Raw genomic sequence first — 18853 nt, 5'->3', positions numbered from 1 at the left:
ATGTCGGATGGGCTTCAGTTCATGTAGATCACTTGGAATCTTGAAATTTCAGACGTTAATGCATGGAACGGAGCTTTAGTTACAATGTACCAATTAGTTAAGAATTATGAGTATAAAAAGGCCGACGATCGAACTCCACTCACCGAAGCTATGAATCTTCTATTACCATTGCTTTACAACTTGATGGTGAACTTAATGGGCGACCCATCCGATCAAAGCCTTCTTCTGCAAAAACAAGTTCTAAAAATCTACTACGCCTTGACTCAGTACTCACTCCCATTAGAATTAATAACGAAAGAGATGTTCTCGCAATGGATGGAGATATGCAGGCAAATCGCTCATCGGGACGTGCCTGACTCGTCGCATATTGATGAAGACGAGCGGCCCGAATTGCCTGCATGGAAAGTGAAAAAATGGGCCTTACATATAATGGAGCGAATGTTTGAGAGGTAATTAGGCGTTAATCTTATCTACATGACCATATCATCTACTTTGCTTATATGAACTCTTCAGATACGGAAGCCCAAAAAATACGGTCGAAAAGGAATATTCGAAATTCGCGGAGTGGTATTTGGCGACGTTCACTGCTGGTGTTCTAGAAGTGCTACTTAAAATCTTGGATCAATATCGTAATAAGATCTACGTTTCACCTAGGGTTCTAACTGACACATTGTCGTATTTGAAGAATGCGTAAGTTGAAAACAAAACTTTTATGTTAATTTCCTGTGCATTGACGGCTTTTCTTACTTGCTCACAGTGTTTCTCATGCACTATCTTGGAAACTGATTGAACCACATATAGGTGCTATCATTCAAGACGTTATATTCCCAATTATGTCATTTACGGAAGCAGATCAGGAACTTTGGGATACGGACCCCCATGAATACATCCGTTTAAAGTTCGGTAATAGAAAGCTTTACAACCTGTTGCTACTGAGATATTACATGCTTACCTTTTTCCTTGCTTGTTTAGATGTTTTTGAAGATTACGCGACTCCCGTGCCGGCAGCTCAGACCCTGTTGCATGCCGCATGTAAAAAACGGAAAGGTGTCTTGCCGAAAGCAATGGAAGTTATCAAGCAAGTCATCACATCACCAAATGCAGACGATAAGCAGAAGGATGGCGCCCTTCATATGACGGGCACACTTGCTGAGATCTTAGTAAAGAAAAAAGCGTACAGTGATAAATTGGAGCCGATGATTGTAAATTATGTGTTTCCGGAATTTAATAATCCGCATGGTAAGTAGATATAGACACTTTGCTCAAAGTAGCACCCTAACGAGATATTCCTCATCAGGACACATGCGAGCTCGTGCCTGCTGGGTATTACATCATTTGTGCGAAACTCCACTGAAAAACCCGCAAATTCTACCGGAAATTATGAGACTAACGTCGAATGCACTTCTGAACGACGACAACCTACCTGTGAAAGTGGAGGCAGCAATTGCCTTACAAATATTCCTATCATCCGACGATAGAACTGCACCCTATATTGAGCCGAAAATTAAGGAAATTACTGAGGAACTATTAAAAACCATTCGTGAGACTGAAAATGAAGATTTAACGAACGTTATGCAGAAAATAGTTTGTACATTTGCTGACCAATTGCAACCCATTGCCGTGGATATTTGTCAACACTTGGCAACGACATTCAGCCAGGTACTGGAGAGTGAGGAAGGCTCTGACGAGAAGGCAATAACAGCAATGGGATTGCTCAACACCATAGAAACACTACTGACAGTTATGGAAGAGCAACCAGCTATTATGGATAGATTACGACCAATTGTAATAAATGTCGTAGGACACATATTCACACAAAACATAACTGGTGAGTTGATGACCACACATCACCAAATTTTTCGAAAATCCTGCTGAATTCGTCAATTGTCCATTTCAGATTTCTATGAAGAAACCTTCTCGCTTGTGTTCGATCTAACTTCAAAAACGATTTCGCCGGAAATGTGGCAGATGTTAGAGTTGATCTATCAAGTATTCAAGAAGGATGGTCTGGATTATTTTGTTGACGTGATGCCAGCGCTTCATAATTATGTCACAGTAGATACCAACGCGTTCTTGGCCGACCCGAATCGATTATTAGCTATATTCGATATGTGTAAAACGGTGAGTAAGAGTTTGTACAAATGCCGGGACGTTCTTTAAGAAGAAGCAGAATTTTTAATAATAAATTGTAAATTATCTACTCATAGGTAATGACTAGTGATGCCGGGGACGATCCAGAATGCCATGCAGCTAAACTCCTGGAGGTCATAATTCTGCAATGCAAAGGGCAAATAGATACAGTAATTCCATTATTTGTTGAATTAGTGCTGTCACGCCTCACGCGACAGGTTAAATCGTCGGAGCTTAGGACAATGTGTTTACAGGTTCGTAATTTTAATAGAAATGTAAACATAGGTTGAAAGAGAAATTTACTGAAAAAAATGTTTCGAATTATAACTGAGAGCCAATCAAGTTCGATTAACGCGAAGGTGCACGCTATTGAATAAGCCACTTCAAATTTCTGGATGATTTTCTCTTCCAGGCAAATATGATAAGTTAAAGTCGTTCTAGTAACAGAAATCATCATCATCAACGGCGCAACAACCGGTATCCGGTCTAGGCCTGCCTTAATAAGGATCTCAAGACATCCCGGTTTTGCGCCGAGGTCCACCAATTCGATATCCCTAAAAGCTGTCTGGCGTCCTGACCTACGCCATCGCTCCATCTTAGGCAGGGTCTGCCTCGTCTTCTTTTTGTACCATAGATATTGCCCTTATAGACTTTCCGGGTGGGATCATCCTCATCCATACGGATTAAGTGACCCGCCCACCGTAACCTATTGAGCCGGATTTTATCCACAACCGGACGGTCATGGTATCGCTCATAGATTTCGTCATTGTGTAGGCTACGGAATCATCCATCCTCATGTAGGGGGCCAAAAATTCTTCGGAGGATTCTTCTCTCGAACGTGGCCAAGAGTTTGCAATTTTCTTGCGCAGAACCCCCCTGGGAATGCATAAGGGGTGACAAGATCATAGTCTTGTACAGTAAGAGCTTTGACCCTATGGTGAGACGTTTCGAGCGGAACAGTCTTTGTAAGCTGAAATAGGCTCTGTTGGCTTACAACAACCGTGCGCGGATTTCATCATCGTAGCTGTTATCGGTTGTGATTTTCGACCCTAGATAGGAGAAATTGTCAACGGTCTCAAAGTTGTATTCTCCTATCCTTATTCTTCTTCGTGTTTGTGTTTGACCAGTGCGGTTTGATGTTGTTGGTTGATTCGTCTTCGGTGCTGACGTTGCCACCATATACTTTGTCTTGCCTTCATTGATGTGCAGCCCAAGATCTCGCGCCGCCTGCTCGATCTGGATGAAGGCAGTTTGTACGTCTCGGGTCGTTCTTCCCATGATGTCGATATCGTCAGCATAGGCCAGTAGTTGGGTGGACTTAAAGAGGATCGTACCTCTTGCATTTACCTCAGCATCACGGATCAATTTCTCGAGGGCCAGGTTAAAGAGGACGCATGATAGGGCATCCCCTTGTCGTAGACCGTTGTTGATGTCGAATGGTCTTGAGAGTGATCCTGCTGCTTTTATCTGGCCTCGCACATTGGTCAGGGTCAGCCTAGTCAGTCTTACCAATTTCGTCGGGATACGGAATTCTCTCATGGCCGTGTACAGTTTTACCATGGCTATGTTATCATAGGCGACTTTAAAATCGATGAATAGATGGTGCAACTGTTGTCCATATTCCAACAGCTTTTGCATCGCTTGCCGCAGAGAGAAAATCTGATCTGTTGCTGATTTGCCTGGAGTGAAGCCTCTTTGGTATGGGCCAATGATGTTCTGGGCGTATGGGGCTATCCGGCCTAGCAAGATAGTGGAGAATATCTTATAGATGGTACTCAATAACGTGATACCTCTATAATTGCTGCACTGTGTAATATCTCCCTTTTTATGTATGAGACAGGGAATGCCTCGTTGCCGATCGTCAAGCATTGATTCGCTGTTCCATACTTTTTTTTTTTTTTTTTTTTTTTTTTTTTTTTTTTATAGGGTAGGTGAATGCGTTTACGCACAGAGTGTTGGACTCCCGCAACAGCACGCTAGCGGACTACCAACTAAACACCTCCCCGACATCAGAGAACTAGCCTGGAACCGTTTGACACATTACTTCGGGCTAGCCCTCCCGCTCTCCCGGCTTTGGGAGCCTTCAAGTCAGGGAATTCCTTTCACCAACGGGAGGGGAGGGGAGGAAGGGAATTGTTAGTTCAGGGAACCCCTTACCGTCCGATCCCTCTGCCGGTCGAGTTCAATCTTCTTCGTAGTAAGAAGAGCCCGAACATAATGCGCAATACGATTCCAGCTGCCAGCGCTCTTCAGCATCTCTCTGACAATGTTGTCTGGAGAGAGCTCCCCTGTGTCTGCATAAAGCTGCTGGCGGAGGCCGTCCCACTTCTCGCAAGAGAAAAAGGTGTGTTCAGCGTCATCCGCCACTCTATTGCAGAACACACAGTCAGGAGATCGCGCCTTCCCAACCCTGTGCAGGTAAGACTGAAAACCTCCATGCCCACTTAGAAGTTGGGTAAGGAAGTAATCAATCTCACCGTGCTTTCTGTTCAACCACGGGTCTAATTTGTCGATGAGACGCGCAGTCCACTTGCCCCTTGGCTCATTTTGCCAAGAAAGTTGCCACTCGTTAAGGGTGCGTTGACGTTCTTCACGGGCAACCACTTCTCTTAAGTTTTCGCCCTTACGGCGATAGATAGCTTTGCGCTCCTTGGCAAGGAGGGCAACGGGGATCACTCCCGCAATCACCATCACAGCCGGTTCGGAGACAGTGCGATAAGCAGACGCCACTCGCAAAGCTCCCCGCCTCTGCACTTGAGCGAGGCGTTTACGATACACCTCCTTGTCAAGGGCATCAGCCCATACCTCCGCACCATAGAGAAGGACGGACTGCGTTGCTCCCATGAGGAGACGTCTCCTAGTTGATATAGGGCCGCCGCCATTCGCCATTAGCCGACTCAAGGCCGCGACTCCTGCTGCAGCCCTGTCCGCGGCTGCTTTGATTTGCTCGAAGAAGCTCATCTTCGAGTCGAGCATTAAACCAAGGTATTTAACCGTTGGTTTTGACTCTATAGTCAACTCGCCGATCGATATGGGACGCAAGGTCGGGATTCTTCTTCTGGTCAGGATGACTACTTCGGTTTTTTCCAGCGCAAGGTTGAAACCGTGAGCAGTCATCCATCCGCTTACCCGTCGCATCAATATGCCAAGTCTGCTTTGCGCCTGTTCAACAGTGCGTCCGGCAACAAGTGCCGCAACGTCGTCTGCATAACCGACCAGGCGCGACTCTTCAGGCATATCGAGTCTCAGCAGACTATCGTAGGAAGCGTTCCAGAGGTCCGGCCCTAGGATGGATCCCTGCGCTACTCCCGACGTGATTTCCATCCTCCTCTGGCCCTCTAGCGTCTCATAGAACAGGGAGCGGTCTTTCAGATAATCCCTCAATATCCGCAAGAGATAGCTTGGCACGTGAAAGGAGTTCTCTAGTGTGCCCAGCATATCTGTCCATCTCACGGAATTGAAGGCATTTCTGACATCAAGCGTTATGAGGAGCACTATCCGTCGAGATCGGCGGCTGTGTGCCCCGGCTCGATTAAACGCATCTACGACCTCCATAACAGCATCCACTGTAGATTTCCCTGTTCTAAACCCGAACTGCCTTGCGGATAAGTCCCCGGCAGCACGGATCGCTTCAGCGAGTCTACCCCTGATGAGCTTCTCGAGCACTTTTCCGGCCGTGTCAAGCATACACAGCGGTCGGTATGCAGACGGGAGCTCCGGATCTCCTTTACCCTTACGGATCAACGCGAGTCTGGCCACTTTCCAACGAGAAGGAAAAATGCCCTCCTTCAAGCACGCGTTGAACGCTTCGAGCAGCAATTCTGGCCGTTGGCGGAACACCAGTTTGTAAACTTCCGCCGGGATGCCATCAGGACCTGGCGCCTTCCTGTTTTTCATAGTGAGAACCGCTTCTTCGAGTTCTCCCATTGTGAAAAGGGGGCAATCCACGACGCTTTCCGCGCTGTTTACATCAAGCCGTACAGGGTGTCTGGGGAACAATGCCCGCACAATGCGGTCCATCTGGTCGGTGCTCAGTATGCAGGGCTTCCGCAGAGCCCCGATTTTCCGAGTGACAAGCTTATAGCCAAGTCCCCACGGGTCATCATTCACCTCATTAATAAGATTTTGCCAGCCGCGAGCTTTGCTTTTATTTATAGCGCTGCGGAGTCTCCTTTTTGCTGATCTATATTGTGCCTTTATACATGCCTCCTCGTTGGCGTACAAACGTTGTGCCAAACGGCGGAGCTTATGACACTCCTTCCGTAGGTCGGCAATTTCCGCCGTCCACCAGTACATAGAAGGCTTGTCGCGCCTGGGGCCTCTCCGGGGCATGGAAGCCTCACACGCTGTCGTTATCAGATTCATCACTGAATTTACGACGGTGTCAGCTGCGACACCACCACCCCCCGGAGTGCCCCCCAGCGCGGCCCTACCTGCTCCAAGAGCTTCGACGAACCTTCCGATGTTCACCTTCGCGACATTCCACACGCAGGAGGAACGTCGTGTTGGTGCTCGCCGGCAAGTAGCGTCAAACACTCCGAACGCAATGTACTGATGATCACTTGCCGAGAAGTCTTCTAGGACTCGCCACCCGTCCACCGATGATGCCAGAGATTCCGACGCAAAAGTTATGTCGGGAATGCTTCCTTCACAACCTGAGCGCCGAAACGTTGGCGTGGATCCGGTGTTTAAAATTACGAGCCCGATTCTCGCCGCCATTTCCAGAATCCGTTTCCCTCTGGAGTCTGATTGAGGCATGCCCCATTCAAGAGCCCTGGCATTAAAATCAGCGCCAACCAGGATTCGTCCCTCCGTGTTCGAAACGGCGTCCTCCAGAGCATCAAGCCGGCGTTGAAAGTCCGGAATCGACTCATTCGGCGTCAGGTAAACGCTAAAAAACGTTATCCCTAAACACCGGATCCAGGCAAATCCGTCCCCCCGGCCTTCGGCAAGAACACGAAGTCGAACGTCGTCCCGAACCCAGATGGCAGCGGTGCCCGATAAGTCGAGATACCATGAGGATGGGTCCTTGTTTCGGTATTGCTCGCTAATCAGCACTAGATCAGCATTTACTTCCGCAGCGAACTGCGCTAGCAACTGGTGAGCGGTTGCACTCCGGTGCATGTTAATTTGCAAAATGCGGATCATGGCGTTCGCACCCTAGCCCTCTCCAATTCCGCCCTGAAGATCGGACACCGTCCCGAGCCCGCAGTGTGTGCGACGCTTTCGCCAGATGCGCCACGATCCCTGCAGAGAACACAACTCTCGCTTTCCTTGCAAGTCTTCGCTTGATGACCCGCTTGGCCGCATCTCCGGCATGCTGTCCTCCTGTCCGGACCCTTGCAAGCTGCTGATGTGTGTCCATAGTCCAGACACCTGTAGCACTTGGTGGGGACTATCCGCATTCGTACCCTGCATACTACCCATCCGATTTTGATTCTCCCGCTGTTAAGGAGTTTCCTCGCATATTGCTCGGGGACATCCACCACGGCAAGTTTTTGGCCTCGAGCATTTACAGAGGTAATACCTACCCGGGCATTGGTTACCTCTGGACATTCACGCTTTAGCGCCTCCTCTACTTCGACCTTTTCTGTGAGGCAGTCAAGATCCCGTATTTCCAGAGAGCACATGGGTTCTAGGCTGGAAACAAGGGCCTTCTCCCCCAATAGCCCCTTGACCGCTTCGCAGAACGTGCTCTTGTCGGTCGTCTTTGGGCCCAGTTCGACGAGAACTCCACCACTCCTCGTTTTCCGTATCGAAGACACCTCTGCTCCGTTCTCCTCGGGTTTCATCCTGTAGCGGATTTCACTAAGGACTTCCGCAAATGTCTTGCCTTCCGTCGGCTTAATGAGCAGAGCCGACGATCTAGTCCTTCTTCGTTTCCTCGTTTTTTCCGCTACTGGCTTTGGGTTGGCAGCCTCCTTGTTTTTGGACAGACGTGTCTCTGGCGCCGGAGTCCGTTGTTTCTTTTTATCCTTTTTCGCCTTCTTTTTTTGGGCCTTGGAGACTACTTCGATAAAGTCTCCTTCAGGCACGTCGTCCTCTTTCCGCTTTTTCCCCTGTTCACTTTGCAGAGGGCTATCTGCGGTCCGTTTGACGCAAGCAGCATTCTCAGCGGGGAGTGCGACTGTTTCTGCTCTACAATCGTCTTCCGCTGCTCTCCACGTGCGTCTATAATTGCTGCACTGTGTAATATCTCCCTTTTTATGTATGAGACAGGGAATGCCTCGTTGCCGATCGTCAAGCATTGATTCGCTGTTCCATACCTTGAGCACAAGTTAATGAACCACTTGGTGTAACTGGTCGCCTCCATATTTAATTAATTCGGCTGTAATTCCATCGGCTCCTGGCGACTTATGATTTTTTAGCCGATGAATTGCACGGACTGTTTCTCCTAAACTTGGTGGTGGCAGTATTTGTCCGTCGTCTTCAGTTGGCGGACCTCCAATTCGCCGATGTTCTGGTTGTTCAGTAGCTCATCAAAGTACTCAACCCATCGCTCCAATATGTCCATTCTGTCGGAAATCAGATTTCCCTCTTTGTCTCGGCAGGATGAACATCGAGGTGTATAAGGCTTCATCCTGCTTACTTGTTGGTAAAACTTGCACGCCTGGTGCGATTGTTCCCTGTACTTCTCGAGTTCACAGACTTGGTGGTTCTCCCAGGCCAGCGATAACAACAAGTAACCTTAAAAGTCGGTCGATTGAGATTTCAAGATACTGAAACTTGCCTACTTACACTACCTGCAGGATCGAAAGAGCGCTAAATTTGAGCTAAGACCTCAATTCATTCCATCGTCTACCTCAGTTCAGCAGTACTGAATTGATCCTCGTGCTATCTCACGGCAAAATATTAGGTTGAGGAAAAAGTTATGGCGCGGCAGGATTCGCAACATTCAAAATCACCAGTCCATTTTGAACGCGTACTTGTCTGGCCCCAAAACTAAGGACACACGAGAGATCGTGTGGTCTGAAGAGGCGATCCGCGCGTTTGACAAATCCCGTCAACAACTGGCCGACGCTACACTCTTGGCATTCCAGATGCACCCCTAGCCGTTTTTGTTGATGCCTCTGACATCGCAGTAGGTGCTGCCCTTCACCAAAAGGTGGATCAAGTTTGGCAGCCGTTGAGCTTCTTCTCGAAGCAGTTGAATTCCGCTCAACGGAACTACAGTACCTACGATCGCGAACTGCTCGCCGCGTACTTGAGCATCAAATACTTCCGTTTCTCCCTAGAAGGCAGGCCGTTCACAGTGTTCACGGACCATAAGCCTCTCACGTATGCTTTGAAACAGAAGCCCGACAAAGAGTCCCCTCGTCAGCTTCGACATCTGAGCTTTATAAGCCAGTTTACGTCAGATATCCAGCACGTGTCCGGCAGGGACAACATAGTTGCTGACGCTTTGTCTCATGTCTCCGAGGTTAACATCCCCGCCTCACTCGATTTCTCGGCTATTGCCAAGGCGCAGGAGGATGACGCAGCACTTCAGAGCCTCAAATCCAACCCCAAATACAAATTTCGGGAGTTGCCCATCTACGGCTCAAACCTCTCTCTCTGCTGCAAAGACTCGGAAAAGGGACCTCGGCCATACATTCCGGCCACCTTTCGCAAGGAAGTGTTCCACGCAGTTCACGACTTAGCGCATCCAGGCATCAGGACAACAAATCGGTTAGTCACTGAGAAATATTTCTGGCCCTACATAAACAAGGATGTCAATTCCTGGGCCAGAGAATGCATCGCATGCCAGAAGTGTAAAGTCTCCAGGCATGCAAGGGAAGAAATGGGCTCATTCCCCCGCACTACCAAGCGGTTCCACACAATACACTTCGACATAGTAGGGCCTTTGCGAGACTCGCACGGTTATAGGTATTGTCGCACAATCATCGACAGGTTTACGCGGTGGCCTGAGGCAATACCTCTGAAAGACATTACGGCGCAATCATGTGCCGAAGCCCTCTGTCGAGAGTGGATACCTTGCTTTGGCGTCCCTGCAGTGGTCATCACTAACCAGGGAATGCAATTTGAGTCCACCCTTTTCTTCGAGTTAGGCAAACTCCTTTGTTTTAAACGCCAGCGGACTACTGCATACCACCCGCAATCCAATGGGATGCTAGAACGTTGGCACCGGACGCTGAAAGCCGCCATTATGGCACGCGACGATCCGTCCTGGTCCCAAGTCTTGCCTCTCGTCCTACTCGGCCTACGTACAACCCGACGAGAGGAATTTGCTGCCAGCCCCGCAGAGCTGGTATACGGGGAGAACCCGAGACTCCCAAGCGATCCGGTCTTCGACAAGAGATCGGGTCTCACAGATTCGGGGTTGGTGCGTCTGCTGAGAGACAATTTCCGACGCATAAAAGCCCACCACCCACCCGACACTCGTCCACACCTGCCTGTTCGCCCAAGGAACTGGACACGTGCACGCACGTTCTGGTCAGGACGGATGCCGTCCGGAAGCCGCTGCAGCCTCCACCGTACCGCGTTCTCGAGCGGGGAGAACATTTCTTCCAGCTCGAGATCGGTGGACACAGGAAGGCGGTCTCTCTGTCCAGGCTGAAACCCGTGTCTGCCCCGAAGCAGCGTCGTGTCCGTTTTGTGGATTGACGGTGAACGAAGTTCCGGGATCAGTCGCCGAAACCCCTAGGTTTCGTCTGGGGGCGGAGTGATGTGGCGCGGCAGGAAAGTAATGTCGTAGTTTGTCAATAGGTGGCGACACTTAAACATATCTTGTGTTGTACTTATCGCATCGGGTCATACTATACGGCGATTTGAAGACGACAATCTGGGCTAAAGGTGTTTTTTTTTGACAGTTTTATGATCGTACGTTTCAGTCTCAAGTTATAGCGCGTCAAAGATGGGGTCCACTAAGGGAAAAAATCGTCATATTTTACATTTTTACTAATTGAGAGGTAAAAATGCAACGAAGGCGGCCAAAAAAAATTGTGAAGTTTATGGGTCCGATACTGTAACGATTCGCACAGTACAGCGTGTTAGTTCGATCGATTTGGTTCTGGTGTAGTGGATGTCGAAGATACACCCCGTACTGATAGGCCAATCGTCGTAGAAACCGATAAAATCGTCGAAATCATCCAAGTAGACCGGCATGTAAGCATTCGCTCGATTGGTCAGGAACTGGGTATAGATCATAAAACCGTTTGGAACCATTTGCAGAAGATGGGATTCCAAAAAAAGCTGGATGTTTGCGTGCCGCACGAGTTGACGGAAAAAAATCTCTTGGACCGAATCAACGCCTGCGATGCACTGCTGAAACGGAACGAATTCGACCCATTTTTGAAGCCGATGGTGACTGGTGATGAAAAGTGGATCACGTACGAAAATCTCAAGCGAAAAAGATCGTGGTCGAAGCGCGGTGAGCCGGCCCAAACCATCGCCAAGTCCGGATTGACGGCCAGGAAGGTTTTGCTGTGTGTTTGGTGTAATTGGAAGGGAGTCATCCACTATGAGCTGCTCAACTATGGCCACACCCTCAATTTGGTCTTCTACTGTAAGCAACTAGACCGTTTGAAGCAGGCGATTGACCAGAAGCGGCCAGGATTGGTCAATAGGAATGGTGTTCTGTTTTACCAGGACAATGCTCGGCATAACACATCTTTGATGACCCGCCAGAAGCTGCGGGAGCTCGAATGGGATGTCCTATCGCACCCACCGTATAGTCCGGACCTGGCACCAAGTGATGCAAAACGCTCTTGGTGCTACTAAGTTCGCCTCAAAAGAGGCTTGCGAAAACTGGCCGTCTGAGTTTTTTGCAAATAAGAAGGGGGGGTTATAAGAGGGGGATAATGGAGTTGCCTTCTAAATAGCAACAAGTTTGCGAACAAAACGGCGCATATACGACACAACATTCATTTTTTTCCAAACTATTTAACAAATTTTCCAATTTAACCCTCCTTTGCTTCAAAATCGAGTCAAGCCGAGTAATCCTTGCTCATTGCAGGTTGTCATAGCCGCCCTTTATTATAATCCACAATTATTGCTGCAAATTTTACAAAATATGCAAACACAAATGGGACAGCCAAATGCCGAACCAATAAGTTCGCATTTCATCAAACAATGGCTTCACGACACAGACTGCTTTTTAGGGTAAGTAGGAAACTGGCGACTCCATCATCCAACGACAGTCCAGTACCAGATAAATTTTTAAACCGTTGACAAACATTATACTGTGTTTTCTTTTCGACGCAGTGTTCACGATCGAAAAATCTGTGTTTTGGGCCTATGCACGTTAATATCATTAGGAGATGCTAAGCCGAAAGTTTTAAGCGAAATAGCTGCTGAGATTATTCCAAAATTAATTTTACTTTTCGATGGCTTGAAGCGTGCTTATCATTCGCGTGCACAAGAAGAGGAGGAAGAAGAGACCGATGAAGAGGATGATGACTGTGAAGGTTAGTATCCAAGAGTCTTCTGGATTGTAAAAAGAAATCTAATCTTTTTTTGTTCTCTGAACGTACAGAGGCGTTATCAAGTGACGAGGACGCCATCGACGATTTCGCGCCGGGCTATTTAGAACAAATTGGAGATTTTGCGAAAAAGAAGGCCGATGAAGCTGGTTTCGAAATGAAAGTTGAATACAAGGTAAACTGGTGCTAAGAAAATGAATTATTGTCCTTTTTGCGAATTCACACTATTTTGTCAATGCTCAGGATGACGAAGAAGATTCTGACTCCGATGACGATGATCTATCAGACGCAGATCTAGTAGAAACTGCTTTGGAAAGCTATACAACACCGATCGATAATGAGGAGGATCTGGAGAACGCTGTTGATGAATACGTCAGCTTTAAGGAAGTAATGTCCGGTAAGTACACAGAAAAACGACGGCTTAAGCTGTATGAAAAATATTCAAATTGTTCTTCTTACCAACAGCTATATCCTCACAAGACCAAGCCTGGTATGCACTTCTCACTAGCAGCCTAACACAAGAACAGGCCAAGTCTCTTCAAGAGATTATGGTCACGGCGGATCAAAAGAAGGCTCAACGAGAATCAAAAATCATCGAAAAGCGCGGTGGCTTCGCTTTCACGCAACAAACAATTCCCACATCATTTAAGTTCGGCTCTTAATGTTTAATAGTATGTTATTGGTTTTAATTACTTTTTGTCCTAAATATATTATAATTAATTTCTCTTTAATTTGATCAAATTAAGCAAAAATGAAAAACAGCTCTACAGCTATTCAAAACAAAATATATAAAATTATTTTAAATAAAACAATGTTTTGTATCGAGTACGGAGGGAAGGCAATTCGGCAGCACCGAGTTTGCGAAACTGTTGCATTCTGGCGCTTAGCGGAATACCGTGGAAGTATTCTTACCACTGAATCTTCATAATTTCGCTTTCCACCGTCTTAAAAAACCAAACAATTGAAAAGGCCATTCTAAAAGCAGTTAAAACTCGAAATTCAAATAATTGTTTCTAGCATTAGCAAAATTTCGATAATTGTAAAAAAAGAATAACCGACCAATAAGAAAGTGGTGAATAACTGAGAAGATAGAAGTTGCTTTGTAGCTTCTTTGTTTCATCTACACACCACACAACTACATACACTCATTTTTTTAATATTTATTATTAAACTTCTTTTTGTATTACTTTTGCATAGTACACACTAACGAACGATTGAAAATATTGAACCGGTGGACTACCAACCATTTTTTTACTCGTTTTCGAACACTTAGAACCCCTGCAAATGGTAGTTTTGCAGACACGATCAATGAAAACAGATTTAATGAAAATTGTATGTAATGGCTGAAAGCAAATTTCAACTTGTGAAAGTATAAACAGATATATAGAAACAAGTCATATTTATATTTTGTAACAACCTTACGTGGAAAGAAAAGAAAGAAAATTATTACGCTTGCAAAAAGTCCATACAATGATTTTTTATTTGTGAAACATTTCTGATTTTACCATGATCTATTCATACCAGAAAGTTGAATAGGATCCCTCTGCCTCCCGTGGTAATTTCAATTAACTTCTCAATAGTTGTAAACCATACCTTGATCATCATCATCAACGGCGCAACAACCGGTATCCGGTCTAGGCCTGCCTTAATAAGGAACTCCAGACATCCCGGTTTTGCGCCGAGGTCCACCAATTCGATATCCCTAAAAGCTATCTGGCGTCCTGACCCACGCCATCACTCCATCTTAGGCAGGGTCTGCCTCGTCTTCTTTTTCTACCATAGATATTGCCCTTATAGACTTTCCGGGTGGAATCATCCTCATCCATATGGATTAAGTGGCCCGCCCACCGTAACCTATTGAGCCGGATTTTATCCACAACCTGACGGTCATGGTATCGTTCATAGATTTCGTCATTGTGCAGGCTACGGAAACGTCCATCCTCATGTAGGGGGCCAAAAATTCTTCGGAAGATTCTTCTCTCGAACGCGGCCAAGAGTTCGCAATTTTTCTTGCTAAGAACCCAAGTTTCCGAGGAATACATGAGAACTGGCAAGATCATAGTCTTGTACAGTAAGAGCTTTGACCCTATGGTGAGACGTTTCGAGCGGAACAGTCTTTGTAAGCTGAAATAGGCTCTGTTGGCTGACAACAACCGTGCGCGGATTTCATCATCGTAGTTGTTATCGGTTGTGATTTTCGACCCTAGATAGGAGGATCGTACGTCTTGCATTTACCTCAGCATCACGGATCACTTTCTCGAGGGCCAGGTTAAAGAGGACGCATGATAGCCCATCCCCTTGTCGTAGACCGTTGTTGATGTCGAAAGTTCTTGAGAGTGATCCTGTTGCTTTTATCTGGCCTCGCACATTGGTCAGGGTCAGCCTAGTCAGTCTTATTAATTTCGCCGGGATACCGAATTCTCTCATGGCCGTGTACAGTTTTACCCTGGCTATGCTATCATAAGCGGCTTTAAAGTCGATGAACAGATGGTGCAACTGTTGTCCATATTCCAACAGCTTTTCCATCGCTTGCCGCTGAGAGAAAATCTGATCTGTTGCTGATTTGCCTGGAGTGAAGCCTCTTTGGTATGGGCCAATGATGTTCTGGGCGTATGGGGCTATCCGGCCTAGTAAGATAGTGGAGAATATCTTATAGATGGTACTCAGCAACGTGATACCTCTATAATTGCTGCACTGTGTGATATCTCCCTTTTTATGTATGAGACAGATAATGCCTCGTTGCCAATCGTCAGGCATTGATTCGCTGTCCCATACCTTCAGCACAAGTTGATGAACCACTTGGTGTAACTGGTCGCCTCCATATTTAATTAACTCGGCTGTAATTCCATCGGCTCCTGGCGACTTATGATTTTTTAGCCGATGAATTGCACGGACTGTTTCTCCTAAACTTGGTGGTGGCAGTATTTGTCCGTCGTCCTCAGTTGGCGGGACCTTCAACTCGCCGATGTTCTGGTTGTTCAGTAGCTCATCACAGTACTCAACCCATCGCTCTAATATGCCCATTCTGTCGGAAATCAGATTTCCCTCTTTGTCTCGGCAGGATGAGCATCGAGGTGTATAAGGCTTCATCCTGCTGACTTGTTGGTAAAACTTCCGCGCCTGGTGCGTTTGCTCCCTGCACTTTTCTAGTTCACAGACTTTTTGGTTCTCCCAGGCTTCCTTTTTCCGTCTGTGAAGTCGCTTCTCCGCTCGATGGAGTTCGTGATAAGTCTCTGCGCGTGCCCGCGTTCTTTGAGAATGCAACATTACTCGGTATGCGGCATTCCTCCGTTCCGTTGCTAGCTTACATTCATCGTCAAACCAGCCGTTCCGACTGTGGCCAAGTATGTTTGTGGCCATATCCATTATAACGTTCTTCAGGTGATTGTGAAGATCATTTGTTGATGCTTCATTTCCACGTTCTCTGTTGACAGCGGTTATTACGGCATCCATTTCCCTCTTATAGGTGTCGCGGAGGGTTCTGTTGTGGATGGCTTTAGTGTTCACTCTCACCTGATTGTCAGAGGGGATTCTAGGTGGTATTGTTATTCGAGCTCGGAACACCATGCCAACGAGATAGTGATCCGAGTCTATATTGGCCCTCCTATATGTTCTGACATTCATCAAGGCTGAGAGGTGGCGGCGTTCGATCAACACGTGGTCAATTTGGTTGAAAGTGGTCCCGTCTGGAGAGGCCCACGTATGTTTGTGGACCGCTTTTCGCGCAAACCAACTTCCAACAACCATTTCGTGTGACCCTGCTAATTGAATAATCTGCAGTCCGTTATCATTTGTTTTTTCGTGTAAGTTATGGGAGCCAACGTATCGCCTGAATAGGGGCTCTGTCCCTACTTGGCTGTTAAAATCCCCAAGTATGATTTTGATATCATATCTGGGACAGGCTTCGAGGGTTCGTTCTACTGCCTCGTAGAAGGTATCCTTCTCCGACTCTGCAGTGCCCTCTGTAGGGGCGTGAACGTTAATGAGGCTTATATTTCTAAACTTGCCTCGCAATCGCAGAGTGCATAGCCGTTCGCTTATGTTTTCAAAGCCGATAACAGCAGGTTTCATTTTTTGGCTTACTAAGAAACCTACTCCGAGCACATGGTTTACTGGATGACCGCTATAATATATATATAATATATATAATATATATCTTCTCCAGGAAACCGATCCCTGTTCATCGCATCTCTTGCAATGCTGTTACATCACCCCTATATTGATACAGGGTATCGGCTAGCTGCTCATCAGCTTCATCTCTGTACAGGGAGCGCACGTTCCATGAGAAAATGCGCAAATCGTTATTCCGTTGTCGTTGCCGGGTTCGTCGTTTTAAAATCCGTCCTGTCCGAGGCTCCTGTTGTGGCTTCGTAACAAGTTGTTTTCCGTGTAGGGTTGTCAGCCCTACCCAACTCCCAACCTGGAGGACCAGTTGGTACAATTTGTCCCGTTTTTAGGCGCGGGAGACTCGCCTTCATCCTTCTCCGTGTGCAGCTTTTCTTTAAGAAAGAGCTCCCAGCGGTCACCATGTGGAGGTGGAGATAGGGTTTGGTAGTAGAGCTGTTGGTGTTGGTTCAGCAGGCATTTCCCAGGTTTTATGCTCCATCGTGGGTACCAATCCACGTTTCGCCCCGGGACCTATACTACCCTTTGACCACAAAGCATACACTGGTCCTAAATTAGTGTCTCACGATCTACAAAAAAAATCGCTAACAATGGATAAAGAAATGTGGGGAAAGAGACGTTTATGTTTAACAGGAATTTAATATAAAGAATGTAAGATCTAAAAACCTCTTATTGGTAGTGCTAAAGGTCAGATGATTTCGAGGCGACAACTTCCCTTGCAAATGTGAAGCCCAGAGCTTATTGCAATTTGAGTAATAGTGCACTTCTGCCAATTGATGAAGCCAGAAAAGTGGTTCAGAGAAGCTAAACGCTAAGTTGAAGACAGAGCGCGGATCACAAAAGCCAGGGATAGGTCGTGATCGTTTTACACGCAGTGGGGATTATGCGATTCATGTATTAAGAATTGATGATGACAGCTTGAGAGCGTCGAAAATCAGAGGTTGGAGAGGTTCTCTTGATTTGCCTCAGTTAATGTTCAAAGACATAAGTAAGCGGTTGACAAACGCAAAGGCCAATCCAAACAGAGCTACAGCGTAGCGAAATCGACTAATTAAAACTGATCTCTGACAACCTGAAATTCGAACAGTGACGCTAAATGATTTGATTGATAATGGCTTACTAGCAGCATCTGTCAGGATAACACGGGCGGATGGCAATGAGTGAGACTTATAAATTGCCTCAAGCTTAGGCGGATTCACAACGCGTGAAAGGCGAAGACGGAGTAACCCTTAATCGACGGTGAATAACTATGACATGATGAACTTGAAGATGAGCTTCTCAAGAACACCGTAGACAAAGCCGCTTTTGGAATGTTTGGATATGGTTATGGTGGGTAATGTTAGAAGTTCCAACGGCTTCTTTTACTTGTAAGCAGTAAATAGGTATACCCCAAACGCCTATCGTGGATATATCGTCTGGAAACTGCGAGCAGTAAGCAAGTAGTCATCGTTTTTGTAATAGCAGGAGCGATTCCAATCGTTCTTTACGCTGTGGAGTGGAGGCCTTTATACATCTGAGTTGGAAGCACGGTGTTAATTGCATGATGGAACCCTCTGTCTCTCGACTGTATTCATAGCAAGGAGGGCCCCGGTGGAGAAACTTTGAAAATCCTTTTTCCATTTTCCAGATTTTGAAATAAGAATAGTAAGACATTGGGACATTATACGAAATATTGAATATAACAAGTCGTGATAAATCCAGTGCTGACCTATGAAGCACTAGTGTGGTTGGCACTAATGACGGAAATCACTCCTATAGTCTGAAAATCCCGTGCCATGTTGTGTAACGTCACAAGTCAAGTCATGAAATTTCGGTGGACCGGCAGTTAGCAGTTAAAAATCAAATTCTTAAAATTAATTTCGGCCTTGAAATGTCAAAAAGGACGGTAAAATATTGTTTCATACCTTGCTCCACAAATAATTCAACAAACTGCACTCCTGTACCTTAGTAAGGAGCTCAAGACATTCCGGTTTTTCACCAAAATCCGCCAATTCGATATCCCAAAAACTGTGCGGCGTCCTGACCTATGCCATTGTTCCATCTGAAGCAGGATCTGCCACATTTTCTTTTTCTACCATAGATATTGCCCTTATAGACACCCATACAGATTAAGTGATCTGTCCACCGCAAGCTATTGAGCTGGATTTTATCCACAACCAGAAGGTCGTGGTATCACT

The 18853-nt window shown here is 46.5% G+C and overlaps 1 protein-coding gene across 1 annotated transcript in view; it reads left to right on the top strand.

Annotated features, from left to right (window-relative positions):
• Positions 1-14017, top strand: part of LOC119648107 (importin-7) — a 28638-nt gene extending 14621 nt beyond the window's left edge. The window contains exons 4-15 of the mRNA XM_038049622.1: positions 53-449; positions 514-690; positions 758-903; positions 973-1239; positions 1298-1828; positions 1898-2121; positions 2208-2384; positions 12086-12231; positions 12334-12536; positions 12605-12726; positions 12795-12948; positions 13017-14017. Coding sequence (XP_037905550.1) covers positions 53-449; positions 514-690; positions 758-903; positions 973-1239; positions 1298-1828; positions 1898-2121; positions 2208-2384; positions 12086-12231; positions 12334-12536; positions 12605-12726; positions 12795-12948; positions 13017-13213 — 2741 coding nt within the window. The 3' untranslated portion in view covers positions 13214-14017. The remainder of the gene's footprint in view (positions 1-52; positions 450-513; positions 691-757; positions 904-972; positions 1240-1297; positions 1829-1897; positions 2122-2207; positions 2385-12085; positions 12232-12333; positions 12537-12604; positions 12727-12794; positions 12949-13016) is intronic.
• The last annotated feature ends 4836 nt before the right edge of the window (positions 14018-18853 follow it).

The sequence above is a fragment of the Hermetia illucens genome, chromosome 2, assembly GCF_905115235.1.
Source record: "Hermetia illucens chromosome 2, iHerIll2.2.curated.20191125, whole genome shotgun sequence".
In the NCBI taxonomy this organism is placed as follows: Eukaryota; Metazoa; Arthropoda; class Insecta; order Diptera; family Stratiomyidae; genus Hermetia; species Hermetia illucens.
Note: the sequence above shows the minus strand (reverse complement) of the source record. Positions and strands in the feature narration are given on the sequence as shown.